At 51.0% G+C, this 27321-nt stretch overlaps 1 protein-coding gene across 1 annotated transcript; it reads right to left on the reverse strand.

Annotated features, from left to right (window-relative positions):
* Positions 1 to 334: 334 nt before the first annotated feature.
* On the reverse strand, positions 335 to 25894 carry PHLDB3 (pleckstrin homology like domain family B member 3). The gene is made up of 15 exons (XM_068992785.1): positions 25661 to 25894; positions 24734 to 24916; positions 24351 to 24488; positions 20644 to 20772; positions 20249 to 20414; positions 18857 to 18996; positions 18653 to 18736; positions 18096 to 18206; positions 7597 to 7696; positions 7352 to 7442; positions 7181 to 7268; positions 7022 to 7078; positions 2789 to 3008; positions 2108 to 2193; positions 335 to 618 (listed from the first exon to the last, which is right to left on the reverse strand). The coding sequence occupies exons 1-15, from the start codon at positions 25892 to 25894 to the stop codon at positions 484 to 486; spliced, it is 1962 nt and encodes a 653-aa protein (XP_068848886.1). The 3' UTR covers positions 335 to 483.
* Between the last annotated feature and the right edge of the window lie 1427 nt (positions 25895 to 27321).

Here is a 27321-nt window from a genome sequence, read left to right on the forward strand (position 1 = left end):
CACAAAGTGAAAAAAAAAAATTGCCACATGCCACCCCCTGCTCCCATCCAAGACCATGGGGTTGAAGAAGACCTCCATTCCTTATGGGAAGAACCAGCTGAGGGATGGTTGGTTGGTTGTTTTGGGTACCGGTAACTCAGATGCCTTGCCTAGGGGTCGAGGGGTCCCGTACGTCTGTGCTGGGAACCTCAGGAAACTGTTTTCTTCCATGTTTAATTCGGTATCACAGGAGCAACAATAAATAGTTCCTTCCCGCCCCCGCAATTTTTCTCCAGCCCGGGGCAGAGCCCGAGGGGCTGGCTTCCCATCTGGAGAAGGCACCTGCAGCCCGGAAAAGTGGCTCAGACCAGCAGAGCCATCAAACCCACAAAATTCCCTGGAGAGTTGCAAAGGGGCGGGGCCAGGCTTCCCAACAGTGGGCGTGGCTTCGAGACACTGCGCGGGGGCGGAGCTTCACTGAGATCCCCCAGAGATTGTGGTCAATCAGGGGGCGTGGTTCTCATCAGCCGCTGTAACGATGACGTCCATCCAAATACGCACCGCCTCTGGGCTCGGCGCCACCATGTAGAAAAGGCGTTCGTAGGTTTTGACACAGAACGTTAGGCGAGGGTTCGGGCTCTGGAATAAGTAGCGGATTTTGGAGGTGGTTAAGAGAACAGATATGACTCCACCGTAGTTCAAATTCCAGCCTTGCTATTTACAGGATGTGTAGAGTTGGGCAAGTAATTTAAACTCCCTGAATGTATGCGGATCTGTCCTCCTAAATGATGCTACCTACTTCTATGGGTTATGAGGGTTAAATGAATTAACACAGAAAGGCGCCGAGAATTATGGAAGCAAGAGGAATTTAAAGGAAGGACCCATGTCCCAATCCCCCAGCTCTACCTTCTCCTGTATTAGAAATTGTTGCTGTTGTTCAGTCGCTAAGTTTTGTCTAACTCTTTTGTGATCCCACGGACTGTAGCCTGCCAGGCTCAGCTCCTCGTCCAGGGATTTCCCAGGCAAGAATATTGGAGTGGGTTGCCATTTCCTCCTCCAGGGAGTCTTCCCGACCCAGGAATCTGAACTTGTGTCTCCTGCGTCTCCTGCACTGCAGGCGGATCCTTTACCACTGAGAGCCCTGTGCCATGCTTAGTTGCTAAGTCATGTCCAACTGTTTGCCAGCCATTGACTGTAGCCTGCCAGGCTCCCTGTCCGTGGGGATTCTCCAGGCAAGAATACTGAAGTGAGTGGCCATGCCCTCCTCTGGGGGATCTTCCCAACCCAGGGATCAAACCTAGGTCTCCTGCATTGCAGGCGGATTCTTTACCACCTGAGCCACAGGGAAGCCCTACTGAGTCCCCTAGGAAGTCCATATATTAGAAATACAAGCATTCAAATTTCCCCTCTTCCTAATCTAGGTCTCCCTGGTTTGTAACTGGGAAAAATTTAGTCTACAACCTATTTATTGAGTACCTACTTGCAAACCCCAAATTAAGTAAAGCCTTTATGTCCATTTTCTGTCTTTAACCTCAACTCTGGAGACATGGGTTTAAGAGTGCCCATTCTGCAGGTGAAAACACTGAGGCTGGAGACTGGAAGTCACTTTTCTGATGTCCCACACCTGGGATTCCAACCTAAGCTCTAGAGACACAGTTACTCTCCAGAGCTTTCTAAACATTGTATCAGTTTCTGGCACTGCACTTTTATAAATGTTCCAATTCCAGAATTCTCTGGGGAAAAATAAATCTGATATGACACCACAGGACCCATTCCCATTTGGCAACTGTGAGAAGATGCTAAGAAATGATCCTCTCCTTTCGATGCTCCCAGGCAGCCTCAGTCCCCACCTTGCCCAATTCAGTCATTCATTCTTGACTTGGCATCTGAGTTTCCCAAATTTCTGCTCTCAAACTTTTGTTCCAAGAAAAATAACTGTGGCTGAGAGCCAGAGACTGAACTCTTAATTTCTGGCCCCTGCAGTGAAATGACCTGTTTGGGTTTCCTGTGCTGGATGGAGTACCCTGACAATAGGGGCTGTGGGTGGCCCTTCCCCAGGGCATAAGCTAAGATTTGACTGGCGGGGCTCCAACCATGAGGGCAGGGCAGCACCCAACAGGGGCTTCACCTTGAAGGCACAGCGTAAGTGGTCGTAGTAGACTTCCTCGATAGCCTGGAAGTAGATGACACCTTTGAGCTTGGTCTCTTCCTTGTCTGATGGAGGGGGTGAGGGAGAAACAGAGCCAGTGAGAGATGGGTTGGGGTTGGAGGGGAGGGTACCAAGGGGGAGAGGAGTCTCTGAGCCCAAGTCCAGAGACTGGGGTTGGGGTGAGGAGCATGGTGATATAATCTGAAGGTCCCTAAAGCGCTGTGGTTAGGAGGTGAGTGAATGTCGATGGGAGACTGGTGTAGTGAATGGATAAGGCTGGGAGGTGGAGTCTGGGGAGCTGGAATCCGAGGTCCCCAAGTCTTTTGGCCCCTGAGAAGGGCAGAGACTCAAGGAGAGGTCCAGAATCATCGCTTACCCTAGAGAGGAAGGAGGAGAGGCTTGGAACCCTAGATCTGGGGGGCTAGGCACTGATAATGCTCCTCCTGGGTATGGGGAAACTGGGGTCTGGGCACACAAGTGATACCCAATGAGGGCTGGGTCGCCGAAGGAGGAAGCAAATAGGGGGTCCAGGCACATACATGGACCTAAGAGAGGAGAGACCTGGGGGTGGGGCTGCTATGTCTCTGGGGTGAAGGTCTGGAGTGGTCTCTTTCACAGACTTGGAGGCCCAGGCACCTCAGGCAGAGGGGCTGGGCTTACCTGCATAGTAGGCCAGGCGGCGGGCCTGGCGGTCAAAGCAGAACCATCGCTTCCTCCAGGTCTTGATACGGCCACCCATCTTCACCAGGGGTCCGCGGCAGCAGCCTCCGGAAACCTGTAAGTGTGGGCAGTTTTCCGGATTGTGGCCCCAGCGCTCCAGGTGCTGCCGGAGATCCAAGACCCGAGGGCCAGCAGGGCTGGATGGCGGCATGGGCGGGGCCTGGGGAGGGAAGAGAAGGGGGCTGTGACGTCACAGGGTCAAGAGCTGGAAGGGAAGTCTATAGCCTGGACCCGCGAGGGGAGCCCGCCGCAGTAGCTGAAGTGTAAGGACCAGCACAGCCTTTAACTTTGGCAATGACGATTAAGGTGGTATTTCTGACAGCTACTCCGATTGACTGACACACTGCCCAGGGCTTTACCAGCATCCATTCCTCAACTCCCCTCAATGGCCACTCTTGGGTCAAGGCTACTATAAGTCCCGTTTTTCAGATGAGCACACTGAGGTACAGAGAGAAATAATCCACCTGAGGTCACACAGAGCTTCTAAGTGACAGAGCAGGGATGTGAAGCCAGGTCTTCCTGACCTTAGTGCTCACCCTGAAACACCAGAGATGTGTTAGAAAAGTGATAAACCCTAGTAAGCCCTCATCCACTGTATCTGTAAAACAGAAACCAGATAGTGAGTGGTTATAATGAGAGTGCTGATTCCATTATTATTATTGTTGTAGATAGCATTCTTGCTGTGATGAAATTGGTGATCATTACCTGTGCTAAAACACACACACACTTTATAATCTCTTTGCCCCCCTTCTCCTCAGGAGGTGGGAACGTCATTGTCCCCATTTTACAGATGTGGAAACCAAGATTCAGAGAGGTTAAGTCACACGCCCAAGTCACACAGCCAGAGCTGACGAGCCAGAACTCCCCAGACAGAGTGGTCATCTCAGGTGGCCATAAAGTGGAGCACAATGGAGGCCATCAAAGCATCTACTGTTACAAGGTCTAGCCTGATCAAACCTATTCTTCCCGAAAGCTTCCTGCAAAGAATGGTATATGATCCCCAAGGTCACACTGAGGCCTCAGACTCCAGCATGCAAGCAGACCCCTAAGGGATTTTGTTAAAATGCAGACTAGGATTCAGTTCAGGGATGCTGATGCTGCTGGTCCATGGACCACTCTATGAGTACTGAGGGTTGAAAACACTGAAGTAAGGCTAAAGCAAGAAAGGATGAGAACAGAGGTGAGACTAACTGCATGGAGACAAGGGAGAGTGAGGAGGGGGTGGGGGGAGGAGCTGGGGAACGCACAGGAGGGGGAGGGGTGGTTAAAAGGGCACCCACTGGGCATCCTGCCAACTCCACACAGTAACACTAAGTGATCACCATGTACTGGAGGTCTGCTCTGCGGCCAGCACTGTAGCAAGTGATCACCTCTCTGCTTCTCCAAAACAACCCACTGTTGTCCCCATTTCACAGAGGAGGAAACTGAGGCTCTTAAAGAGGAAGTGACTCACCAAGGTCACCCAGGTAGGACACGGGTGGAGCCGGGCCCCAGTCAAGGAGAGCAGGGATGGGCTTGGGACTGGCAACTCCCCCACTGCCCACCCGTGTCACCTCCAGGGAACGCCTGCCCCTCTCCAAGTCTTGGTTTTCCTCATCCCAGCACCCTCCTCACGGGGCTGTTTCCTGGATGAGCTCGCTGTTGTCACCTGGTGAGTCCACCCCCAGGCGCAAACCCCAGGGACACGCTTGCTCACGGACGTAAGAAGGCAGCTCGAGGTGTGAGGGGGTGGGGATGGGGGACAATGCAGTCAGCAGGGGACTGGTTAATAAATGATGGTGCTACACAGCAGGGGTGTTTCATTTTTAATGAGGCAGAGCTTATGTCTGACAACCCGGAAGGCTCCACCAGCCTTCCTGCTTTAGCTTATTCCCGGCTCTTACCAGCACCTGACATGCTACTTAGGTTACTTACTGATGCTGCTTTCTGTCTCTCTCCCCTGCTAAAGGCCAGCTTCCAAAAGGCAGGGATTGGCACTCTGCTGTCACCCAGGGTCTACCACACAGGGCGTGCTCAGTCACTCAGTCACGTCTGACTCTCTGCGGCCCCATGGACCGTAGCCCGCCAGGCCCCTCTGTCCGTGGGATTCTCCAGGCAAGAGTGCTGCAGTGGGTTGCCATGCCCTCCTCCAGGGGATCTTCCCGACCCAGTGATGGAGCCCGCATCTCCTCCATCCTCTGCATTGACAGGCGGATTCTTTATCACTGAGCCACTTGAGAAGGCCACCATAAATAGACACTCCATAAACACTGGGTTGAAATGAATAAGGAAAGTCCTAATGTTTGAGAGAACCAGAAATGGGTTGGGAACCATGTACTTGTTTGTGAGGAACATAAATTCACCAAATGCAGGCTGATCGGTGAATGTGGAAAAGCATAAACACAGATTTGAAGTCTCCTCCACGACAGAAAGCACTTGCGCCTCCAGGCTGGGAGAACTTCACTTTCCCAAGTTCTAAAGTGTTTGCTCTAGGGGCTTCCCTGGTGGTCTAGGGGCTGGCACTCTGCACTCCCTCTGCAGAGGGCATGGGTTCAATACCTGGCTGGGGAACTAAAATCCCACAGGCCACACGGGGAGGCCACAAAGATAAATAAATACGGTGTATGTTGTAACAAAAAAGTATTCATATTCTTAGTATAGGTAGAAATAAAAGCTTAATGAGGAGCTGTCAGCTAAACTTAGAGTAGGAGAAATTCTACAAGAAAAAGGACTTTTCCACCCAATAAATGGCATTTTTTTTTTTTTTTAAGCAGGGAGGGAGGACTCAATCTGAGAGACTTAAGACATTTTTACTAAAGGCGCTGTGTGTACTTTGTTTGGATCCAGATTTGAATAACCAACTATCAAAATCTATTTTGGAGACAATTGGGAGACAATTAGGGATTTTGTTAAAATGCAGACTGGGATTCAGTCATTCCAGGGTGGGGGTCTGGAGGGGAATGAAGTTCACGGATCCGATGCTGCTGGTCCATGGACCACACTATGAGTATTGAGGGTTGAAAACACTGAAGTAAGGCCAAAGCAAGAAAGGGTGAGAAATAGAGGGGAGACGAATTGCATGGAGACAAGGGAGAGTGAGGGGCTGGGGGGAGGAGCTGGGGAACGCGCAGGAGGGGGAGGGGTGGTTAAAAGGGCAGCCACTGGGTCATCCTGCCAACTCCACACAGTAACACTAAGTGATCACCATGTACTGGAGGTCTGCTCTGCCGCCAGCACTGTGCCAAGTGATCAACTCCCTGCCTCTCCAAAACAACCCATTATTGTCCCCATTTCACAGAGGAGGCAACTGAGGCTTCTAGAGAGGAAGTGAGCATCAGATGTTAATATGGACCATGTATTAGAATGCTACAAAATTAGTAATAATTTCATAAGCTATGACAGTGGAACTTATGTTAATATATATACAGATAGATAGATAGAAGGTACATAGTGATGCATGGAGGTAATGATAAACTATGTGGAATTGGCTTTAAAATGTTCTGCTGCAGAATGGGAAGTAGGTGCGGGTCCAGAACAACAAAGTCAGTAAGTAAAATAAGATTCAATATTGATAACCAGCAGAGCAACATGGAGGGCTTCCCTGATAGCTCAGCGGTAAAGAACCTGCCTACGAATGCAGGAGTCGAGGGTTCAGTCCCTGTGTCGGGAAGATCCCCTGGAGAAGGAAATGGCAACCCACTGCAGGATTCTTGCCTGGAGAATCCCATGGTCAGAGGAGCCTGGCGGGCTACAGTCCATGGGGTCACAAAAGAGCCGGACACGACCAACCAATGAAACAATGGTCATGAGCTGCATGGTGGGCACATGAGAGGTTATTAATCTAGTCAACCTTTGAACAATATGTTTGAATATTTCTTAAGTAAAAAGATTGTTTTTATTTTTTTTTAAGAATCAAACAAATAAAATTTTAAATACTATTTAAAAGCCCCAGCTTGCGGTTACCCTCATACTGCAGTAACTGCTGACACCGGCACCCACTTACAGAAGAGGAAACCGAGGCACAGAGAACTGAGTGTGTCACATACCATGGATTCAGATGACCCTGATGGGAACAGAAACTAGGTCTTCAGAGTTCCCCTTCCCTTGCCAAGCCCAGGACACTTTGGAGAACAGGAGAGGGTGAGATGTCAAAGGGCAGAGGCCAGGGGAAGTGAGGGCAGGGGCGAGACTCACCATGATGGCAGGTACAGGGGGGCCTGAGGGACCTTCCTTGCTTCTTCTTGTCCCTTCCTGTGGGTGCAGAAAGAAAGTGTCAGCAAGACTGGAAACCAATAAGAAGTGGGGGAAACGTACTGCGTTCCTGGGTCTGGGGGAGGAGGGGCTGGGTCTCACCCTGGCCCGCAGCAGCCGCTCCCTCTCCGCCACAGCCTGCTGCAGGAGCTGCTCCATTCGGGCGATGTCTGGGTAGAGGCCCCTGCAGCTGAGAGCAGGGAAGAGAGACGGGGCCGGTGAGAGGAGCCCAGTCTCTTCCCCCCATCTTCCCATTTCTCCCTGACATCTCACCTATTCCCGGGGCCGCAGTTTAGCAGCTGATACAGAGGGTGCCTTCCGGAGTCTCTAGCTTCAGGCGGGAGGGCCGAGGCCTCCAGGGATCCTGGGGGGAGAAGGGCCAGGGCAATGGGCTGGGATGCTTCCTGGTCTAAGCCTCTCCCTCTCTCCCGCAATGAGGGCATCCAGGTTTCTCCATCCTGTGCGCAGGGAGAGAGGTGATGGGAGAAGAGGGTATGTGGTGTGACGCTGGTACTCACCGGCACAATGGAGCGACAGAGGCCGGGGACATCCTCTCTGACTGGCTCTCTCTCCCCTCTTCCGGGACAGGCTTCCAGTCCTCTGGAGGCCAATGGAGCCCTGAAACACACACAGCCCAGGCACACAGGAAAAGATGCTCAGTCTCCACCATTAGATCGGAGAACCACCAAGGAAAACCACCATCTTGAGACTGCCCGGGTGGTCCAAGGGTGAAGACTTGGAGCTCCCCATGCAAGGGGCCGGGGTTCGATCCCTGGTCAGGGATCCCACATGCTGCAACTAAGAGTTTGCAGGTGGCAACTAAAGATCCTGCATGCCCCAGTGAAGACTGAAGATCCCCGAGCCACCCGGCGCAGTCAAATAAACAAATATTTTTTTCAAAAAAAGAAACCACCATCTCATTGGCGCAGATCAGAAAGCCACTGTAAACACAATGCTGAGTGAATGAGTAGTCATAAAGGGCCACACAGTGCACTGACCAGAATGGGCAAATCCAGAGAGACAGTGGTTGCCAGCGGCTGGGAGGAGAGGGGAATTGAGGGGTGATGGCTCAAGGGTAGAGGGTTTCTTTGTGCATGCGTGCTAAGTCACTTCAGTCGTGTCCGACTCTTTGCGACCTCATGGACTTTCGCCACCAGGCTCCTCTGTCCATGGGGATTCTCCAGGCGAGAACACTCGAGTGGGTGGTCATTCCCTCCTGAATATTCTCTAAAATTGCTGATGGTAATGTTTGCACAACTCCGTGACTACACTGAAAACCAATGAAAAACACTTAATGGGTGAATTGTAGGCTAGGTGAATTATAGACCTACATAGAACTGTTTTTTAAAGCTCACTGTATTGGTAGAGAAGTGGGAAACCCAGACGTTCTCCCACACGGCTGCTGCTGCTGCTAAGTCGCTTCAGTCGTGTCCAACTCTGTGCAACCCCATGGACTGCAGCCCACCAGGCTCCACCGTCCATGGGATTTTCCAGGCAAGAGTACTGGAGTGGAGTGCCATTGCCTTCTCCGCCCACAAGGCTGAGGGCTGTTTTATTGGAAAAAATTTATGGAGGTCCGTTTGGCTCTTTTTAAAAGATAAAAATGGTAAAAAAAGAAAAATAAAATGAATTTTAAAAAAGAAAGGAAATAAAATAAAAATGACAAATGTATAAACCTTTTGAGCCCCAACTCCATTTCTAGGACTTGTGGGTACACTCAGACATGTGCAAGATGGCCTGAGTTCAAGGTTAATTCCCACAGATGCCTGGAGACCACCTAGTTAGTTAGTTAGTATTAGTCACTCAGTTGTGTCCAACTCTTTGCAACCCCATGGACTGGAGCCCACCAGGCTCCTCTGTCCACGGGATTTCCCAGGCAAGAATCCTGGAGTGGGTAGCCATTCCCTTCTCCAGGGGATCTTCCCAATCCAGAAGTCAAACCTGAGTCTCTTGCATCTCCTGCACTGCAGGCAGATTCCCTACCTAAGTAAGGAAGAGACCACCTAGGAGACCGCCTAAGTGCCCATCAAAAGGAGACAGGCTCGATAAACCTGGGATCATCCACGTGGAGGAAAACCCCAAAGCAGATAAAAGGCAAAGGATGCGGTTTATATCAGCTAGAAAATAATGTTTAAGGTATAAGCAAGTACAGAGAGTGCAAAGAGGATACCACCTACCCATAAAAAGAGGGGGAGAGTGTATACATGCCTGACTGTTTCAGTACAGAGTATTGGGACTTCCCTGGTGGTCCACTGGCTAAGACTCTGACCTCCCAATGGAGGGGGCCCGGGTTCCATCCCTGGTCAGGGAACCTGATCCCGAATGTGGCAACTAAGACCAGCATAGCCAAATAAGTAAATATCCAATGTACAATGAAAGTCGTTCAGTCGTGTTCGACTCTTTGCAACCCCATTGACTATACAGTCCATGGAATTCTCCAGGCCAAAATACCGGAGTGGGTAGCCTTTCCCTTCTCCAGGGGATCTTCCCAACCCCGGGATCGAACCCAGGTCACCCGCATTGCAGGCAGATTCTTTACCAGCTGAGCTATCGGGGAAGCCCAAATAAGTAAAAATAAATACTTTTTAAAAAACACAGTACATCTCTGGGAAGACAGGAGACACTGGTAACCCTGGCTACCCCTGGGAAGTGAATTGAGTGGATGGAAACAGCGGCAAAGATCTTTTCTCTGAATGTCCTCCCTTTGAACTCAGAACAAGAGGAATATTCTTTTTTAAAATAATAAAATAAACATGACAACCAAGTGCAACCTGTGTTCCTGGACCAGAAAAAACAATTTTGTTGTTGTTGTTTTTTGCTAACAAAAAAACATTTGTGGGACAACTGACAAAAATATGAATAACAAGAGCTTCCCTGGTGGCTCAGTGGTAAAGAATCTGCCTGCTAATAATGCAGGAGACATGGGTTCCAGCCCTGGTCCAGGAAAACCCCACATGCCAGGGAGCAACTAAGCCTGTGTGCCACCATCATTGAGATCCAGAGCCCGGGAGCTGCAACTACGGAGCCCTCCGGCCACAGCTACTGAAGCCCATGCTCCCTAGAACCCGTGCTCTGCTGCAAGAGAAGCCACTGCAATGAGAAGACCGCAGCTGCAGAGCAACCCCCTCACCACGGCTAGAGAAAACCAAGAGCAGCAACGAAGACCCAGCACAGCCAAAATTACATAATTTATATACGAATAACATTGTGGACTTGAATAGTATTGTCTCAATGTTAGCTTCCTGAATGTGACTGCTGTACTGTGGTTGCGTCTGGCAATGGCCTTGACCTCAGATGATAAAAAGTAGAAGCATTTAGGGATAAAGGGGAATCATACTTCAGAAAAGAAGAATCAACGGTGTGTGTGCGTGTGGGTGTGTGTGTACAGAGAGTGATAAAGCCAATGCCAAATGTGGTAAACTGTTAGTCACACAATCTGGGTGACAGGTAGACAGGAATTCTTTCTCCTCTTCCTGTAGTTTTCCTGTAAGTCTTAAAGCATTTCAAAATAAAATAATAAAAAAACCACCCCCCAAATGAAAATAAACTTATTTGAGAATAACAAAGAAAGCAAACTAAAATCATTTCTTTAAAAAAAAAAAACAGCAAAAACTCTGCTTGGATAACAAAAGATAATAAGAATAAATAAGTTGTATAATTTGAGCACCAACACATATCGTGCGTGCCAAGCTGCTTCAGTCGAATAAGACTCTTTGGCAACCGCATGGTCTGTGGCCGCCAGCTCCTCTGCCCATGGGATTCTCCAGGCAAGAATACTAGAGTGAGTTGCCAGGCCCTCCTCCTGGCCCAGGGATCAAACCCAAGTCTCCTGCATCTCCAGGGTTTCCGGTAGATTCTTTACCAAGGAGCAACCAGGAAAGCCCATCAATATGTATGCTCACTGCTAAAGATCTTAACTCATCAAATATATGTAATTCAAAGAAAAATCGAATTGGTCACCAAAAGAACCAACTCTTTATTTTGAAGGTAGGTGAATGAAGTGAAATCGTCCAGCACTTTCTTTTCCTACAAAAACCATATCCCTGGGTAACCAAATAATCAATAAAGGCAAGTCCCTCTTTAGAAAAAATTGTCAATCAATAAACGAAGAAGGAGGACTTCCCTGGCAATCCAGCGGTTAAGACTCTGCACTTCCAGTGCAGGGGGTGGAGGTTCCATTTCCGGTCAGGGAAGTAAGACCCCACATGCTGAGCGGGCAGCCAAAAAATAATAACTGCTTTTTTTGTTTTAAGATTTCTTTAACAACATTAAACAACAAAAAACAATAAAAATAAATGAAGTAATGACAGATGGGATTTTCCCACTCATGACCTCCAGGGAATCAATCAATGGATGCCACAGAAAAAGAGACACATGCTCCCAGGATGACTCGCCAAAATGCCAATCATGCAACTGCTCAGCCTCCCACACCCAACTTCACAGGAAAAAGAGAGGCAGAGCAAGGTGGTGCTGACCCCCACAGACGCAATCAGCAAACCCTGCCTGCGAAACTACAGAGCAACTGCCTGGTTTCTTCAAACATATTTCAAGAGGGACAATAAAAAAATGGGAGTCTGTGGATTCTGCTGCTGCTAAGTCGCGTCAGTCGTGTCCTACTGGAGTGGTTTGTCATTTCCCTCTCCAGTGCACGAAAGTGAAAAGTGAAAGTGAAGTCGCTCAGTCGTGTCTGACTCTTTGACTCTTTGTGACCTGTGGACTGCAGCCTACCAGGCTCCTCTGTCCATGAGATTTCCCAGGCAAGAGTACTGGGGTGGGTTGCCATTGCCTTCTCTGTGGATTCTAGGAGATTTAAAAGAGATGCACTGTGCTTAGTCGCTCAGTCTTATTCGACTCTTTGAGACGCCATGGACTGTAGCCCACCAGGCTCCTCTGTCCATGGGGATTCTCCAGGCAAGAATACCGGAGTGGGTTGCCATGCCCTCCTTCAGGGGATTTTCCCAACCCAGTGGTCGGACCCAGGTCTCCCGCACTGCAGGTGGATTCTTTACTGTCTGAGCCACCAGGGAAGCCCATAGCCACACATACACAAAGTTCAAACTATAGCGTTTAGCGATAGACACTGAACTGATGGAACTATCAATGTAAGAAGACTAGGATAAACGTCAGGCTAGTGGTTATTCTCCGGGAGACCGATAGGGGTCACCATTGAGCGGGGGTATGTTGTGACCTGACACCTGGGGCCATCACCCCGAGTGTTCCCATTAATAATTATTAAGCTGTGCGTGTGGTCGATGTGATTCTCTATATCCGTATTATTTTAAAGCGTTTTTTAAAATAGTAACCATGGGACTCCTGGGCTTCCCAGGTGGCTCAGTGGTTAAGAACCTGCCTGTCAATGTAGGAGACATGGGTTTGATCCCTGAGTCCCGAAGACCTCCTAAAGTAGGAAATGGCAACCCACTCGAGTATTATTACCTGGAAAATTCTATGAACAGAGGAGCGTGGCGGGCTACAGTCCATGGGGTCGCAAAGAGCCGGGCACAGCTAAGCACGCGCACACACACACACACACACAGACACACACAGACACAAACACAAAACCATGGGACTCCCCTGGTGGTCTAGTGGTTAAGACTCTACACTTCCACTACAGGGGATGCAGGTTTAATCCCTGGTTTGAGAATAAGATTCTACATGCCACGCAGCTTCATTCAGAAGATAAAAAAAATAAAAATAATAACCAGTATTTACCAAGTGCTCAGTCTTTGCCCAAGAGTGTCTGTGGCACACCACAGACCCATTTAAGCTTCTAGAAGCCTAGGAGTCAGGAAAGGTTCAAACCACTTCAAAAAGATGAAAATGAGCCCCAAGTTCCTGTGGCTCTTAACTCTTCCCTTCCCTCAACTGATATTCCCAGCACTTCCCAGCTGAGAGATTGTTGGCACTGAGGAAGCACGTAGGTAAGAGAGACTCGGTCTTTCCTGGTGGCTCAGACCATAAAGAATCTGCCTGCCAACGCAGAAGACCAGAGTTCCATCCCTGGGTTGGGAAGGTTCCCTGGAGAAGGGAATGGCAACCCACTCCAATATTCTTGCCTGGGAGAATTCCATGGACAGAGGAGCCTGGCAGGCTACTAACACACACTGGCAAGAGAGCTCCAAGTCTTGTCTGCATGGAGCTGACACTGTAGGGACTGAGTGACGTGTGTATGTGTGTGTGTTCAGTCGTGTCAGACTCTTTGCAACTCCATGGACTGTAGCCTGCCAGGCTCCTCTGTCTGTGGAATTTTCCAGGCAAGAATACAGGAGTGGGTTGCCATTTCCTACTCCAGGGGATCTTCCCAAACCAGGGGTTGAACCCAGGTCTCCTGCATCCCCTGCACTGGCAGGTGGATTCTTTACCACTGCACCACCTGGGAAGCCCCAGGGAACTGAACAAGTCATCATTCAAGATGCGTATCATCTGACATTGCTGTGAGTGAAGGGTGTTACAAAAGAGTGTTATGAACGGGTATTATAAAAAGGCTCACCTGCAACTGGAAGACCAGGAACAGCCTTCTGGACACTGACCCTGAGGCCCAAAGGATAAGAGTTGACCAGGGTTGCCTGAGGCGAAGGGTGTTCCGGGTGGCAGGATCGGCAAGTGCAAAGGCCCTGAGGCAGGAGCCAGCATGGTGTGCTGGGGGGGGGGGGTCAGTGGGGGGCCCCTGCAGCTGAACAGAGTCAGTACAGGGAGGGGGATGGTGAGAGGTGGGCAGGGGTCAGGCCACACCAAGGAGCCTGGGGGAACCATGGAAGGCTTTTGGAGGGAAGAGCTGAAAAGTAGAAGGGATGAAGATCACTCTGGCTATTGTTTGGGAGCCAAAAATTAAGGTGGAGAAAGTCACTGAGGAGGGTGGTAGAAGGTCGAGAAAACCAGAAATGAGGGTGGCAGTGGGTGGAATAAGAATTATAATAATTATAACAATATCGATCAAGGACCGCCCTGGTGGTCCAATGGTTAAGAATCCACCTTCCAATACAGGGGACATGGATTCAATCCCTGGTCAGAGAGCTAAGATCCCACATGCTGCAGGGCAACTAAGCCTGTAAGCCACAACTGGAGAGAAGCCCGCGTACTGTAACTAACTAGCCCGATGCAGCCAAAAATGAATTTTTTTTAAAAAAGCTAGTCTTCCCTCATTAAAAAATATAATACTAATCATTATATAACCAGAATAACAGGTGCCCACATTTACTAAGCACCTGCTATGTGCCAGACATCACACCAAGTACTTTAATGCATTAGCCAATGAATGCTGCTATTATTCCCATTTCGCAGCTAAGTAAACTGAGGCACAGAGCTGTATCTCAGGTCAACCAGCTAGTAAGTGGCACAACAGGTACTCTTAGGCATCACATGATCCTGGAAAGAAGGGGTGGGATTTGAGAAGGATTCAATAGGACCTGGAGGGAGAGACGGGCAGGGGCAAGGGGGAGTGATTTGATAATCCCTGCATTTATCTGCTTGTCTACTGTTTCTCTGGCTGCGTAAACAAAGACTCCCTGTGTTCTTTGTGGGGCTTTCCCCTGTGGCTCAGGGGTTAAAGAATCTGCCTACAATACAGGAGACTCAGGAGATATAGGTTCGATCCCCTGGAGGAGGCCATAGCAACCTACTCCGTTATTTCTGCCTGGAGAATCCCATGGACTGAGGAGCCTGGCAGGCTACAGTCCATAGCGTTGAACAAAGTCAGACACAACTGAAGCAGCCTTAGCAAGCACGCACATACAACCTCATCCCTGAGGTCCCTAGTCACTGCTTATGCGCTCGTGTTAACCAGGTGCCCACTTGGGTTCTGAAGTTTCCCTGAGAAACTCTCGTCTCTGAAAGGCACAGGCTGAGGAATCAGGCAGCTTTGGTTCACACCGAGCTCTGCCGCTTAGTTGGGTGTGTGACTTTAGCAAGTCACGGCTCTTCTCAGGGCAACTCCCCGTCTGTAAAGTGAGCAAGGTCCTGCCACCCTGCCGTAGCTGATGCAAAGATTCATACACTGACCTCATGCAAAACACACAGAAGAGTGCCTGGCACGGCCACCAGTGTCCAAGGGCCAGACACTTGGTGACACCCGCATGCAAGGTGGGTGTGGGGTCCACACTGGTGGGTACAGGGTCCACGTGGCTTTAGAGGCTCTGTGTCCACAGAAGCCACTAACTCAGGTAAGGACTCCATAGCAATGGCCCAGGCTTCCCACCAAGTCTTTATCGATATGCAATTTAATTATAAGGGTCATATTTACCCGAAGGCACATTCGTTGCCTGGCAACAGAGCTGACAATCCACCTTTATCAGCCTTCCAGCTAGAAAGTTACAAAGGCTCTGCTAACCCTTTACCTGGACAATAATAGGACCCAATGCTACAGTTTCTTCTGACCAAAAATAAAATTTCATATTAGGTGCATTTGCAACTTCACACATATATAACATATATTATTGAATTATATATTCAAGAAACATAATTTTAATATAAAATATATTAAGTTGAAGCATGTCAAACTGTCAGTATTTGACTGTTTCTCACCTTCAAATGGGCTTTCCTGGTGACACAGATGGTAAAGAAGCCTGAAGTGTGGGAGATTGGGGTTTGATCCCTGGATCAGGAAGATCCCCTGGAGAAGGGAACGGTAACCCACTCCAGTATTCTTGCCTGGAGAATTCCATGGACAGAGGAGCCAGAAATTATATGTTTCATGAATATATAATTCAATAATATATGTTATATATGTATGAAATTGTATATGCACCTAATATAAAATTTTATTTTTGGGTAGAAGGAACTGGCTTTGCATCCACAGGGTCGCAAAGAGTCGGACACAACTGAGCGACTTTCACCCTCAAATAATAGCAATTCCAGGTGGTTCAAAGTGATAAGATGGCTTTGAGCAGATCCTGGACTATATTAAGCTCTTAAATATTAATATCAATTACTATTTTAGCAATAGTTAATAATATATTAATATCATATTGTTATTATTAAGATATGTTGTGTATAATATAATATAATCAACAGGTAAATATTATAATATATGATATAATTAATTTATTAATGTTAACTTTTGAGCTTCCCTGGTGGCTCAGACAGTAAAGAATCTGCCTGCACTGCAGGAGGCCCACGTTTGTTCAATCCCTGGGTTGGGAAGATCCCTTGGAGAAGGAAATGGCAACCCACTCCAGTACTCTTGCCTGGGAAATCCCATGGACAGAGGAACCTGGTGGGCTACCATCCGTGGGTCACAAGGAGTTGGATATGACCAAGTAACTAACAACTGCAACAACAATATTATGTTATTATTGTGGGTATAAAGACAGACAGACATGGATCTTCAGAACATCATTGCTTAAACTGCACGAAACTCCATCTGGCATCCTCAGAGAGAGGAGCTCCAGGCACCCACACAGAACTGTGTGCGCACAGAAGCTCAGAGTGGTTCAGAGTGTGGGCTCTGAACGCAGAGTGCTGAGTTCAAATCCCAGCCTTGCTGTATACTAGCTGATTAAGAAACCTCAGCTGCCTCAGTTTCTTCCCTATAAAACGATAAGAACCCAGCTTGTAGAGTTGTTGCAACGACTAAATGAGTAGATCCACATAAACATTTAAAACAGTGCCTGGGGACTTCCCAGGTGGTCCAGTGGTTAAGAACCCACCTTCCAATGCAGGGGACGAGGGGGGCGGGGCGCCTAAGATCCTACAGTCTTGGGGCAACTAAGCTCACACCCAGCAACTACTGAGCCTGTGGACCACAGGAAAGATCCAGCACAGCCAAAAGAAAAAAAATTTATTTTAATTAATAAAATAAAACAGTGCCTGGCACACTATAAAGACTCCACCAAGAAAAAAAAAAAGGCTTCACAAATTTTAGCAGTCTTTATGATTCTTACTGTTTACATCATTATTACAGACCCATTGAAAAGGAAGAGGCACCTCTAAATGTATCGAAAGAAAAAATCTCCACCACAGTCTTGAGCTAGAAAAAAAAAAAGCCAACTAGCAGCTAATACACATGTTTTTGAAAAAAACATTTACGTGGTAGAACAACCGCTCACGCTTTCTAAGCGCTGACCCCATATCCATACAACAGCCCTACCTCCGGGTACAGCACGCTGCCACTGTCTACTCTATTTCATTTAAAGTTGCTAGCAACATATTCAATAAATGTTTTAACCCATTCATAAATTGGAACCCCCATTTTTCAGAAAATCTGGAAGAAAGAAACAAATAGCTACCAGGACCTCCCTGGTGGCCCACTGGCTAAGACTCCGCGCTCCCAATGCAGGGGGCCCCGGGTTTGATCCCTAGTCAGGGAACTAGATCCCACATGCTGCAACTAAGCCCAGGTATAGCCAAATAAATAAATACAAGTACTAAAAAAGAAAAACAAATAGCTGCCCGGTTCTGAGGAGGAGGGCCAGGGCTCATTGGGCTGGGGAGAGAAGGACTGATTATCAATGTGCTCTGTTGGGTGGCTTTTAAAATTTACATCTGGGGGCCTCCTTGGTGGTTTAGTGGTTGAGAATCCACCCACCAGGGCAGGAGACACAGGGTCGTTCCCTGGTCCGGGAAGATCCCACATGCCAAGGAGCAGCTGAGCCCACGTGCCACAACTGCTGAAGCGCATGCACCCTAGAGACGTTGGCCGGGAACAAGGGAAGCCACTGCGATGAGAAGCCCAGGCACCGCAGTGAAAGGCAGCCCCCGCTCACCGCAACTAGAGGAAAGCCCGAGCGCCACCATGGAGGCTCAGCACAGCCAAAAATTAATAAACAAACACGTCTTTTAAAAACTAACTAAATAAAATTTACACCTGGGCGGGCCCGGTTCCATTTCTCCAGGGGAGGGGAGGTAAGATGTTAGGCAGAAGAAAGAAAAAGAGTAATGAAGCTGCAGCTTGGTGAAAGTTAAAAATGCGGCTTGATCAGCCGCCCCTCTCCCTCCCTCCCTCCCCCATGCCCGAAGCAGAGAAAGCCACGGTGACCAGCGAGACCCCTGGGTGATGAGGTATTTGTGGGAGGGGAGGCACCTGGAGGGAGCTGTGAACAGAGAAGAGGCAGGAAGAGGTGGCGGTGGCCGTGTGGGCAGTGGGATCCTGGAGAACCAGCAACTGGCGGTCTGTCTTCTGGGTGAAGAGGAGCTGCAGGAGAAGGGGTGGGGTGGAGGGCCACTGCCAGGATGCTCTGGCCTCCAGAGCATGGGTGCCCACTGCCAGGATGCTCTGGCCCAGGCCTCCAGAGCATGGATGCCCGCTGCAAGGATGCTCTGGCCCAGGCCTCCAGAGCATGGATGCCCGCTGCAAGGATGCTCTGGCTCAGGCCTCCAGAGCCAGCCCATTTCTTGGATGGAGAAGGAAAGGCTCAAGGCCCCAAGATAGTGGGGATGCGGTCTCAGGGAAGGAAGACTTCTGTGCAGAGACTGCTGGTTCTCTGAGGAGGAGGCTCTGGAGGTCTGCACTCCTGAGGCCCAGGGTGAAAAGGGATTAGGGGTTGAGAATGGTGGATCCCAAGGGAGAATGGAGGTGGGGGACCTAGATTCCTGGGTCTCAGGGAGGAGGGGGCTGAAAGACACACGAAATCTCCATACCTTGGTGAGAGCCTGGTTGGGCTCAGAGAAGTCCCCACCAGGGGTTCCCTGAAGGCAGTTAAGCTCAAGCAGTCGGCTCCGTTCCTGGGGAGGGCAAGACATGAGCAACTCCTACACCTCAGGGGACATATGGGGTGCAGGCGAGGCAAGGGTATGCCCCAGCAGGAAGTGGGGATGCAAGACAGGTGTGGGTGGTGAACTGACCTGCGTCAGGGCCTGAAGGGCCTCCTCCTTCTTCCGGCTCAGTCCCCGGCTCTCAGCGGCCATCTGCTCCCCCAGCGACTTGAGCTGCTCCTCCAAGACCTGGATCCGGCGCTGCGGGGCACCCGCCAAGGCCCGGGTTACTCAGCTGCCCCCGGGTCCCCAGCTGGTACCCCCAGAACCAGGCCCTCCTTGAGAGCCTGGGGTTTGCTCCACCCCATAACAGAGACCCTGGCATCTGGATGCCTGGGAGGGCATGGGGGACACAGAGTTAACCTTCGCTAGTGCCCTTCTCCCCTTTGAGGGCCTAGAAGAGACCTCGGGTGAGCTGGAGGGGTGGAGGTTCCCATATCCGGAGGCTGAGGAAGACAGAGACCCAGAGAAAGTCGACATTGCCAGAACAGAGAGAGAGAGGGACTTTCCTGGTGGTAGAATGGCTAAGACACTGGGTTCGCAATGCAAGGGGCCCGGGTTTGATCCCTGCTCAGGGAACTAGATCCCACATGCCAGAGCTAAAAAGATCTTACGTGCTGCAATGAAGATCGAAGATCCTGCATGCCCCCACTAAGACCCAGCACAGCCAACTAAATAATAAATATTAAAAAAAAAAACAGAAAAAGGGAAAGACAAAGAGAGAAACTGGAAAAGATACAGAATAAAAGAGCCAAGACAGAGGGAGAACAGACACAGAGCCCGTGAGACAGGAATGGAAAAAGACCGACAGGGAAAACGTCCAGAAATAGAGGTGGGGAAAGGAGGCCCACATCAGAACTTTCTAATCCGAAACTCTGGGAACCTTTGTATTAAATACAGTCAAAAGTTGAAAGTTAGTCACACAGTCGTGTCCAACTCTTTGCGATCCCATGGACTGTAGCCCATCCATGGAATTCTCCAGGCAAGAGTGCTGGAATGGGTTGCCATTTCCTTCTCCAAAATACAGTCAAACTTGTGGCTTTTTCCAGCAGGACTTTCAGACCCTTGAAAGTGAAGCTCCCAGAAAGGACTGGTGGGAGCATCGTTTGAGATGAGGGCTGAGACATGGGGACTGTAGCGGCGAAGACCTAGCAGGTTCAGATCCCAGTTCAATCCTTTGGGAACAAAGTGACCTTGGAAAAGATATCTTGAGCACCTTGACCTTGAGTTTCTTCATTTAGAAAATATGGGAAAAGATATGAAGACCTGTCTCCCAGGACTGTTGTAAGGATTCGATCACTTAAGATTCATTAAATGTTTAGGATCATGCCCGGCCCCTGGTCAATGCTCAATAAACATCAGCGACCATCATGACTGTTTTGAAGAACATGACAGGGAGGACACCAGGACAGAGAAGGGACGAGACAACGAGTGGAGGAGCCAGAGGGCAGAGGTGAGGGAGGCAGGCGAGCCCAGGCCGACTCACCCTGTGCTGCGCCACACTGGCCTGGAGCTCCTGAACCTTGCGGTCTGGCACCCCGGCCCCAGGGCTGTCCCGATCTTCTTCCTCCTGCCGGCTCTCGCGCTCCAGCTGCTGGAACTCCAGGTCCTCATAGGCACGCTGGGCCACGTCCAGCTGTTCCCTCATCTGTGGAGGGGACACAAAAGGACTGGAGGCCTGGACCTCTAAGAACCAGGAGGGTGGAGGGCTGGAGCCACGACTCCTGGACAAGGAGGGAGGAGGGGCTGTGGGATCGAGACTCTGGCGTCCTGCGGGTTAGGGGCTTGGGGCCTGAGCTCCTAGGTGGGTGGGAGAGGAGGGGACTGAGGGCCCGGATGGCTGGGTCCTGAGTGGCCTGGATACCGGGTCCCCTTACCTCCTGCATTCCCTGCAGAAGCCGCTCATGCTGGTCTTCGGGCTGCGAGTCGAGCTGCTCCTGGGCCTCCTGGAGTCTTTGGCGAAGACCCTCCACACGATCCCGCTCCTGGCTCAGCCGCCTCTGTTCCTGCATCAACAGCAACCAGACTCTTAGCCTCAGCCTGAGCACAGGGAGGGAAACAGGCCAGCTGGGGCTAAGGCCAGCCAGATCTCAAGCTCCTTCTCGCCTGGGGAGTCCCCCCTCTCCAAGTCTGGGGTGTTGGCTCTATGAGGGCAGGGAGCCTGTCTCTCTGGTTCATGCTGTACAGGCCCACCCAGAGCAGACCAAGTAAACAGCTTTTTAAGAAATGAAGGAGGGGACAGTTGAATGGATAAAGATGTGGTGCACATACACAATGGAATATTAGTCAGCCATGAAAAAGAACGAAACAATGCCATTTGCAGCAACATGGATGGAATTGGAGATTAGCATACCAAGCAAAGTAAGTCAGAAGGAGAAAGATAAATACCATAGAATGATAATCATATGTGCCATCTAAGATTTGACACAAATTAACTAATCTATGTAACAAACAAACTCACAGTCATACAGAACAGGCTTGTTAGCACAGGGAACTGTATTCAATATCCTGTGATAAACTGTAACGGAAAAGAATATGAGGGGTCTTGCCCTCGGTCCAGTGGTTAAGACAGTGTACTTCCACTGCAGGGGCCATGGGTTAGATCCCTGATCAGGGAACTAAGACCCCACATGCTGAGCTGCATGGCAAAAAAAAAAAAAAAAGAATATATATCTATATATAACTGAATCACTTTGCTGTACAGCAGAAGTTAACACAACATTGTAAATCAACTATTCTTCAATAAAGTTTTAAAAAAGAAACAAATGAGGGAATGAATGCTAAACATATCCAGACTTGGTGATTGATGCTGGGGACCCAGAAGGGGGTCAGACCTGGGCCCTGTACTCCAGCAGGGGACACAGCCAGTTATAGCCTGGGACAATCAGGGCAGTGAAACGCAGATTCTGTGGGAACCAGAATGGGGGGAACAATTTCTACCAGGGTAAGCCTAGGCTTCCTGGATGTGAAGATTTTAAGGTAAGCCACAAAAACCAGGGAGCACTGAGACCTGGGGAGCTGGAGAGGGCTGGAAGGGCTTTCTGGACTGAGGAAACAGCATGGTGCAAATGAGTGGAAGTTGAACACTACAGGAGGGACTTTCCTGGTGGTCCACTGGCTAAGACTCTGAGCTCCCAATGTAGGGGACCTGGGTTCAATTCCTGCTCAGGACTCTAGATCCCACATGCCACAAGGAAGAGTTTGCAGGCCTGCTGCATGCTCAACTGCTTCAGTCGTGTCCGACTCTTTGCAGCCCCATGGACCGTTAGCCCACCAGGCTCCTCTGTCCATGGGATTTCCCAGGCAAGAATACTGGAGTAGGTTGCCATTTCCTCCTCCAGGAGATCTCCCTGACCCAGGGATCAAACCAGTTTCTCCTGGGGATCCTGCATTGCAGCAGATTCTTTACCACTTGAGCCACCAGGGAAGCCCAAGAGTTTGCATATCACAACTAAAACATTCCGCATGCCACAATGAAGACTGAAAATCCCATGTGCCCCAACTAAGACTCAGCAGAGCCAAATAAATAAATAAAAATAAATACTTGATAAAAGAGAAGAGAAAAGTAAAGGAAGTGTAAGGGCAGACTGTGGTCAAGAAGAAAGAAGGTGGGATGGAGGGAAGAGAGGGGGGATACAGGTGAGAGATGACAGTGGAAAGGCAGACAAGACGGAGCTCGGGTGTGGTTTGGACCGCCGGGCTGAGGAACATGAATCTGGGGTCACTGGGGAGTCACGGCAAGATTGAGAGGCTGAGGTAGGATCTGGGTATGGAACCATCCCTCTGGGAGACAGGTTCGAGGGATTGAGACCAGCTCCTTCCTGAGTCCTCCGGGCAACAAGAATGAGACCTTAGACTTCCCTGGTGGTCCTGTGGTTAAGAATCCACCTGCCAACACAGAGGACATGAGTTCAATCCCTGGTCTGGGGAGATCCCACATGCCACAGGCCAACTACTGAAGCCTGAACTCTGGAGCCCAAGTACCGCAACAAGAGAAGCCACAGCAACAAGAAGCCCCAGCACTACAACCAGAGACCAGCCCCCGCCCACCGCAACTAGAGAAAGCCTGCACGCAGCAACGAAGACCGAGTCCAGCCAAAAATTAGTAACTAATGAAAATTAGAAAAAAGAATGTGACCTCGCCCGAGGTCTAGCCAGGGCAGATATAAAGGAGATAAACTAGCAAGAGAGATTCAGGGCGCACCAAGAACAGGACGTGGTGACTGACAGACTTGGGGTGAGAGATAAGGAGGCGTGCAGAGTGAGGCTCAGGACTCTGGCCTGGTGACCAAAGGGACAGTGAGACAGGGACGGTGTGGAAAAGGGAGTTGCTGAGGTCAGCACAGGATATGGTGAATGAGAAGGGACCAGATTCCTGGATCTAAGGCAGGAGGGGCTGGGGACCTGGATTCTTGGATCTAATGCAGGAGGGGCTGGGGTCTGGAAACCCAGGTCCTAGGGGAAGAAGGAGCATCTAGAAACCAATGTCCTAGAAATCAGGACACATAGGTCTAGATTTTGAGAGAGAAATCAGGGCTGGGAGAAATACAGGCTCTTCGAGGTAACTGAAGACTCAGGATCCAACCCAAGGAAATTCCAATATGTAAGATAAGGGCAAAGAGAGAGACTGATAGAATTACAAAGTTACCATTTTCCAATGGGCAGCACTCTCCCGTCAAGCAATGACCAACAATGGATGTTAAAGCCTTTAGGTAAATAACTATTAGGAAGGGATCAGAGTGACCTCACTGAGGTCTGGAGAATCAGAGAGAACATCCCCCAGGCCCAGTGCCCCAAATGCACCACAGCACATCCGAATCTGATCCATCTTATACATTTAATCAACCACCTGCTTCCAGGAAGCGAAACGAGATAAAGGACACCCCCGGCGTCCAACTGGTCACATACTGACCATGGGACAGAGGACTTGGTTTCTTCAACAAAGAGTTCAGGGGAAAAAAACAGTAGGCAGGGACCATTAGAGGAGAAACAACACAGGCAAGACATTGCAATCCATTACGATAACCCGATTCAAACAGCCAACTGTTAGCCATTGTTTTTGAGCCAGTCTGGGACCCATGGAAACTGACTGGAGATGAGATAGTAATTCTTCAGATGTGATAATGACATAGGGGTGATGTTTTCTTAAAAGAGTTCTTAAAGAACTGAAGTATTCACTGTCAACATGATGTCTGGTACTGGATTTCAAATCTAGGGACAGGGAAGCCAACTGGAGGACATGAAACAGGAACGGAGGATTCATCGCAGCTGAACTGGGGAGTATACCACATGGCAACAGTCTATTTTTTGTTGGTTTGACATTTTTCACAAAACGACATTTAGAGAGCACAGAGAAATGGGGCAAGGGAACACGCCCCAGTGAGTCAGGCCCCAAAGTCATACAGGAGAGAGGGAGGAGGGAAACAGACAGGCATAGGTCCCCGCCGCTGCCCACCCCCAGCCCCAGTATCACGGCTTGGGCAACAGGGGGCGCAACCCCGGCCCCAGGTCCCAGGAGCACCACAGGAATGTCTGTCCAACAAGGAAGAGAACCGACGATGAAGGTCCGGCCGGGCAAACACACCTGTTCCCGCTGCTCCTGGCCGCCCTTCTCTGAGTCCACCTGCTGCCCTAGCAGCTCGCGAAGCTGCTCCTCCTCCCGCCGAGCGGCCACTCGCTCCCCAGCCAGCTCACCCCGCAGCAGGGCCACCTCCACCTCCATCTGCAGAGAGAAGGCAAGAGCTGGGACCCAGAGGCCTGGGTCTGAGAGCAAGGAAGGGGTGGTGGCGCGCGGACGCCTGCTTGGGTCTGATCGAAGGACCTGGGAATCCGAACTCCTGGATTCGAAGAGAGTATGGGGCAGGAGGCCTGAGACTCGGCTCCCATGGTTGTAAAGGACTGGGGGCCTGGCCTGACGGGGCTCCCCACGAGTTGGGGCCAGACTTCCCAAGGGGTCTGCAGCCTCACCTCGATCCTCAGTTCCTTCCTCTGACGCTGTAGCTCTTTCACTCGCTGCTCCATTAAAGCCACGCGAGTCAGGGCCTCCAGCTGCTGCGCGCGAAGCCGCCGCGCCGCCCCTCGCACCCCTTCTCCAGACAGCGCTGGTGCGGGGGGCGTGGCCGGGGTCTGAACTGGAGACGGAGCCTCCGCCTGAGGTTGAAGAGGGCTAGTCAGTTGGGGAGGACTCGCCCCCTGCCGTCACTAAATAGGTGGGGGATGGGGGTGGGAGTCTGAGTTAGCGACCCTCAGCCTCCAAGCTCTTTTATCCGAGGCGGGGAGGGTGCAGGTCCGATGACCGCTCGGCCCCAGGAGGGATGGGGGTGGGAGTCTGAGTTAGCGACCCTCAGCCTCCAAGCTCTTTTATCCGAGGCGGGGAGGGTGCAGGTCCGATGACCGCTCGGCCCCAGGAGGTGGCTCAGGGACTCGCAGTCCGGGGAGGGGGCACAACGCTGACTCAAGGATGCTGTTTCCCATTGTCTTGGCCTCACGTCTTCGAAGGTTCTGCATCTCCTTCTCTCTCCCCGGGTCTCTGAGCCTTTCCCCCTTTTCTCTGGGCTTCATCTTCCTGACTCAGTATGTCTTCTGTCTCTGAATCGCTATGTTTCTTTCTCCCTCGGAGTATCTCCCTGTCTCAAGGTTTCTCTGTCTCTCTTTCTGCTTCTCTGAGCATCACTGTTTCTGGGTTTCTGTCTGTGCCTATCCTCAACTCTCTGAGTCTCTTGTCTCTGCTCTCGCAGTGTCCCTTGACCCTTTTGGATCTTTGTCTCCCAGTTTCCCCGTCTCTCGGTCTCTATCTGGTCTCCCTATACCTGGCTCTCTGTGTCTCTGTCGCCCGCTTGGGTCTGCTCCTCTGGGCCCCCCCACCCAGTGACTCTCGGCCCCCGGGCCCCTCACCGCATCGTGGCTGCTTTCGGTGCTGCTGCCTTCTCCCACTTCTTCCTCTTCCTTCGCCTGCTGCTCAGTTCCTTGGCCGCTCGGAAGCTCTGCCGGGGCCTCGGGCGCCTCCCGCTCGCGGGAGTCTTTGGGGTGCCCCCGGGGCTTGGAGGCCCCTTGAGATCGGACCTCTGTGTCGCACTCCGGGACCGCCGCCGGCGGGGTCCCCAAGTCCGGGCTGCTCCGCGTCCCCATGGCCGCTGAGAATTCCCGTCGGGTGGGCGGGGCCTGAGGTTACGGAGGAGTTGGGGGCGTGGCCAAGGGGGCCGGCGCTTCCAGCCCGAAAGCTCCGGAGAGCGCTCCAGAGGCGGGGCCTGAGAGTTCAAAGGATGGGACTGAACATTCCAGAGGCGGGGCCTGGAGCTTCTAGGGGCGGGGTTCGTGGCTCCTAGGGCGTCACGCCCCAAGAGGCGGGACCGGAATTTGAGTCCGGGTCCTAGTACGCCCCCTACCGGCGTCTCCCTGCTATCCAGGTGTCGAGCCTTGTACTTTCCCACCCGCCCCCAACTATCCCCTTGGACCACTTTAGAGCGACCCCATCACCATCTGCTTCGCGGACTCAGGAGCTGGGTTCCGCTCTGTCCTCTCTGCAGCCCCGTAGTCTCAGCTCTGACCCCCCTGTGTAAGGGAGCCGTTCCCCTGCCGCCTCACCCAGGGATCGGAGAGTCGGGTCTCCTGGTCTCCCTCTCCTGACAAACCAGGAGCCTTGAGTCCTCGGCTCCTCGAGAGCGAGATTCCAGAACTCCAGCCCCCGCGACCCCCACAGCCCCGGCCCCCTCACCGGCTCAGGCTTCGGCGTGCTTCGTTCTGCGCTCCGGCGCAGCAGTTTCTGCCCACTGGACAGGTGGCTGGGGAAGAGGGAGGAGAGACAGGCTGCTCGGTCCCCCTCCCCAGCAGCCCGGAAGTGGAGTGGGGGACAACAGGTCCAACAGCTCTCGAGGGAGGAGGGAGCGACCAGCTTGCCCCGCCCGCAGCCGCGGCATCGGGCCATCCTGGCCCCACCGGCCCCACCCTAGGAAAACCCAGCATGACGACCCCCCGGCTCTGCCTCCAGCGCCCCCAGTCCTGCCCCCGGGGGGCCAGGCGCCTTGGTCACCTGTGTAAAAGCGCCTCCCTAATGCCCAGACTCTGAGAATCCTGAGAGGAAGAGGGGAATGGAGGTAGGGGCCTCTCCCCTCTAATGAGCACTTTAGAAGGGCCCCAACCGGTTTGGGGAGCTGGACAAGAGGAGGGGGTGCCCTGAGCTGAGTCAGAGGCCCGCCCAGAGGCAGCGGGAAGTGTGGCCCCCCCACCTTGCTATGGGTGGAGGGCAGAGGTTAAAGGTCTCAGCCAGACCCTTTCCTCTCTGAGCGAAAACAGGAAAATAACTGCTATGTGAGAAAGGATTTTTGGATGTCAGGAGCTGCCTATATAAAGTATAAACATTTTATACACATTAAACTATTTGATCTTTACAGCAGCTTACAGAGAAATTACTATCTCCATTTTATAGTCAGGAAACTGAGGCTGAGGGGGGCAAGCGTACCCAGAGTCTACACATGTTGTTAATGTGAGCAACATATCTGTTCTCTGGAAAATCCATAGTCTTTATCTATCTTTACTGTCATTCAAGCCAGGAAGTC

Source organism: Capricornis sumatraensis, chromosome 20 (genome assembly GCF_032405125.1).
Source record: "Capricornis sumatraensis isolate serow.1 chromosome 20, serow.2, whole genome shotgun sequence".
Taxonomy (NCBI): Eukaryota; Metazoa; Chordata; class Mammalia; order Artiodactyla; family Bovidae; genus Capricornis; species Capricornis sumatraensis.

Excerpts from the sequence above, each read along its gene's own strand:
- PHLDB3 (XM_068992785.1), bottom strand. The coding sequence starts at position 25,894 with ATGGGGACGCGGAGCAGCCCGGACTTGGGGACCCCGCCGGCGGCGGTC. Across the intron at positions 7,443-7,596 it reads TCTGTCGCTCCATTGTGCCG|GATCCCTGGAGGCCTCGGCC; the intron begins GTGAGTACCAGC and ends TTCTCCCCCCAG. Across the intron at positions 7,079-7,180 it reads AGCGGCTGCTGCGGGCCAGG|GAAGGGACAAGAAGAAGCAA; the intron begins GTGAGACCCAGC and ends CTGCACCCACAG.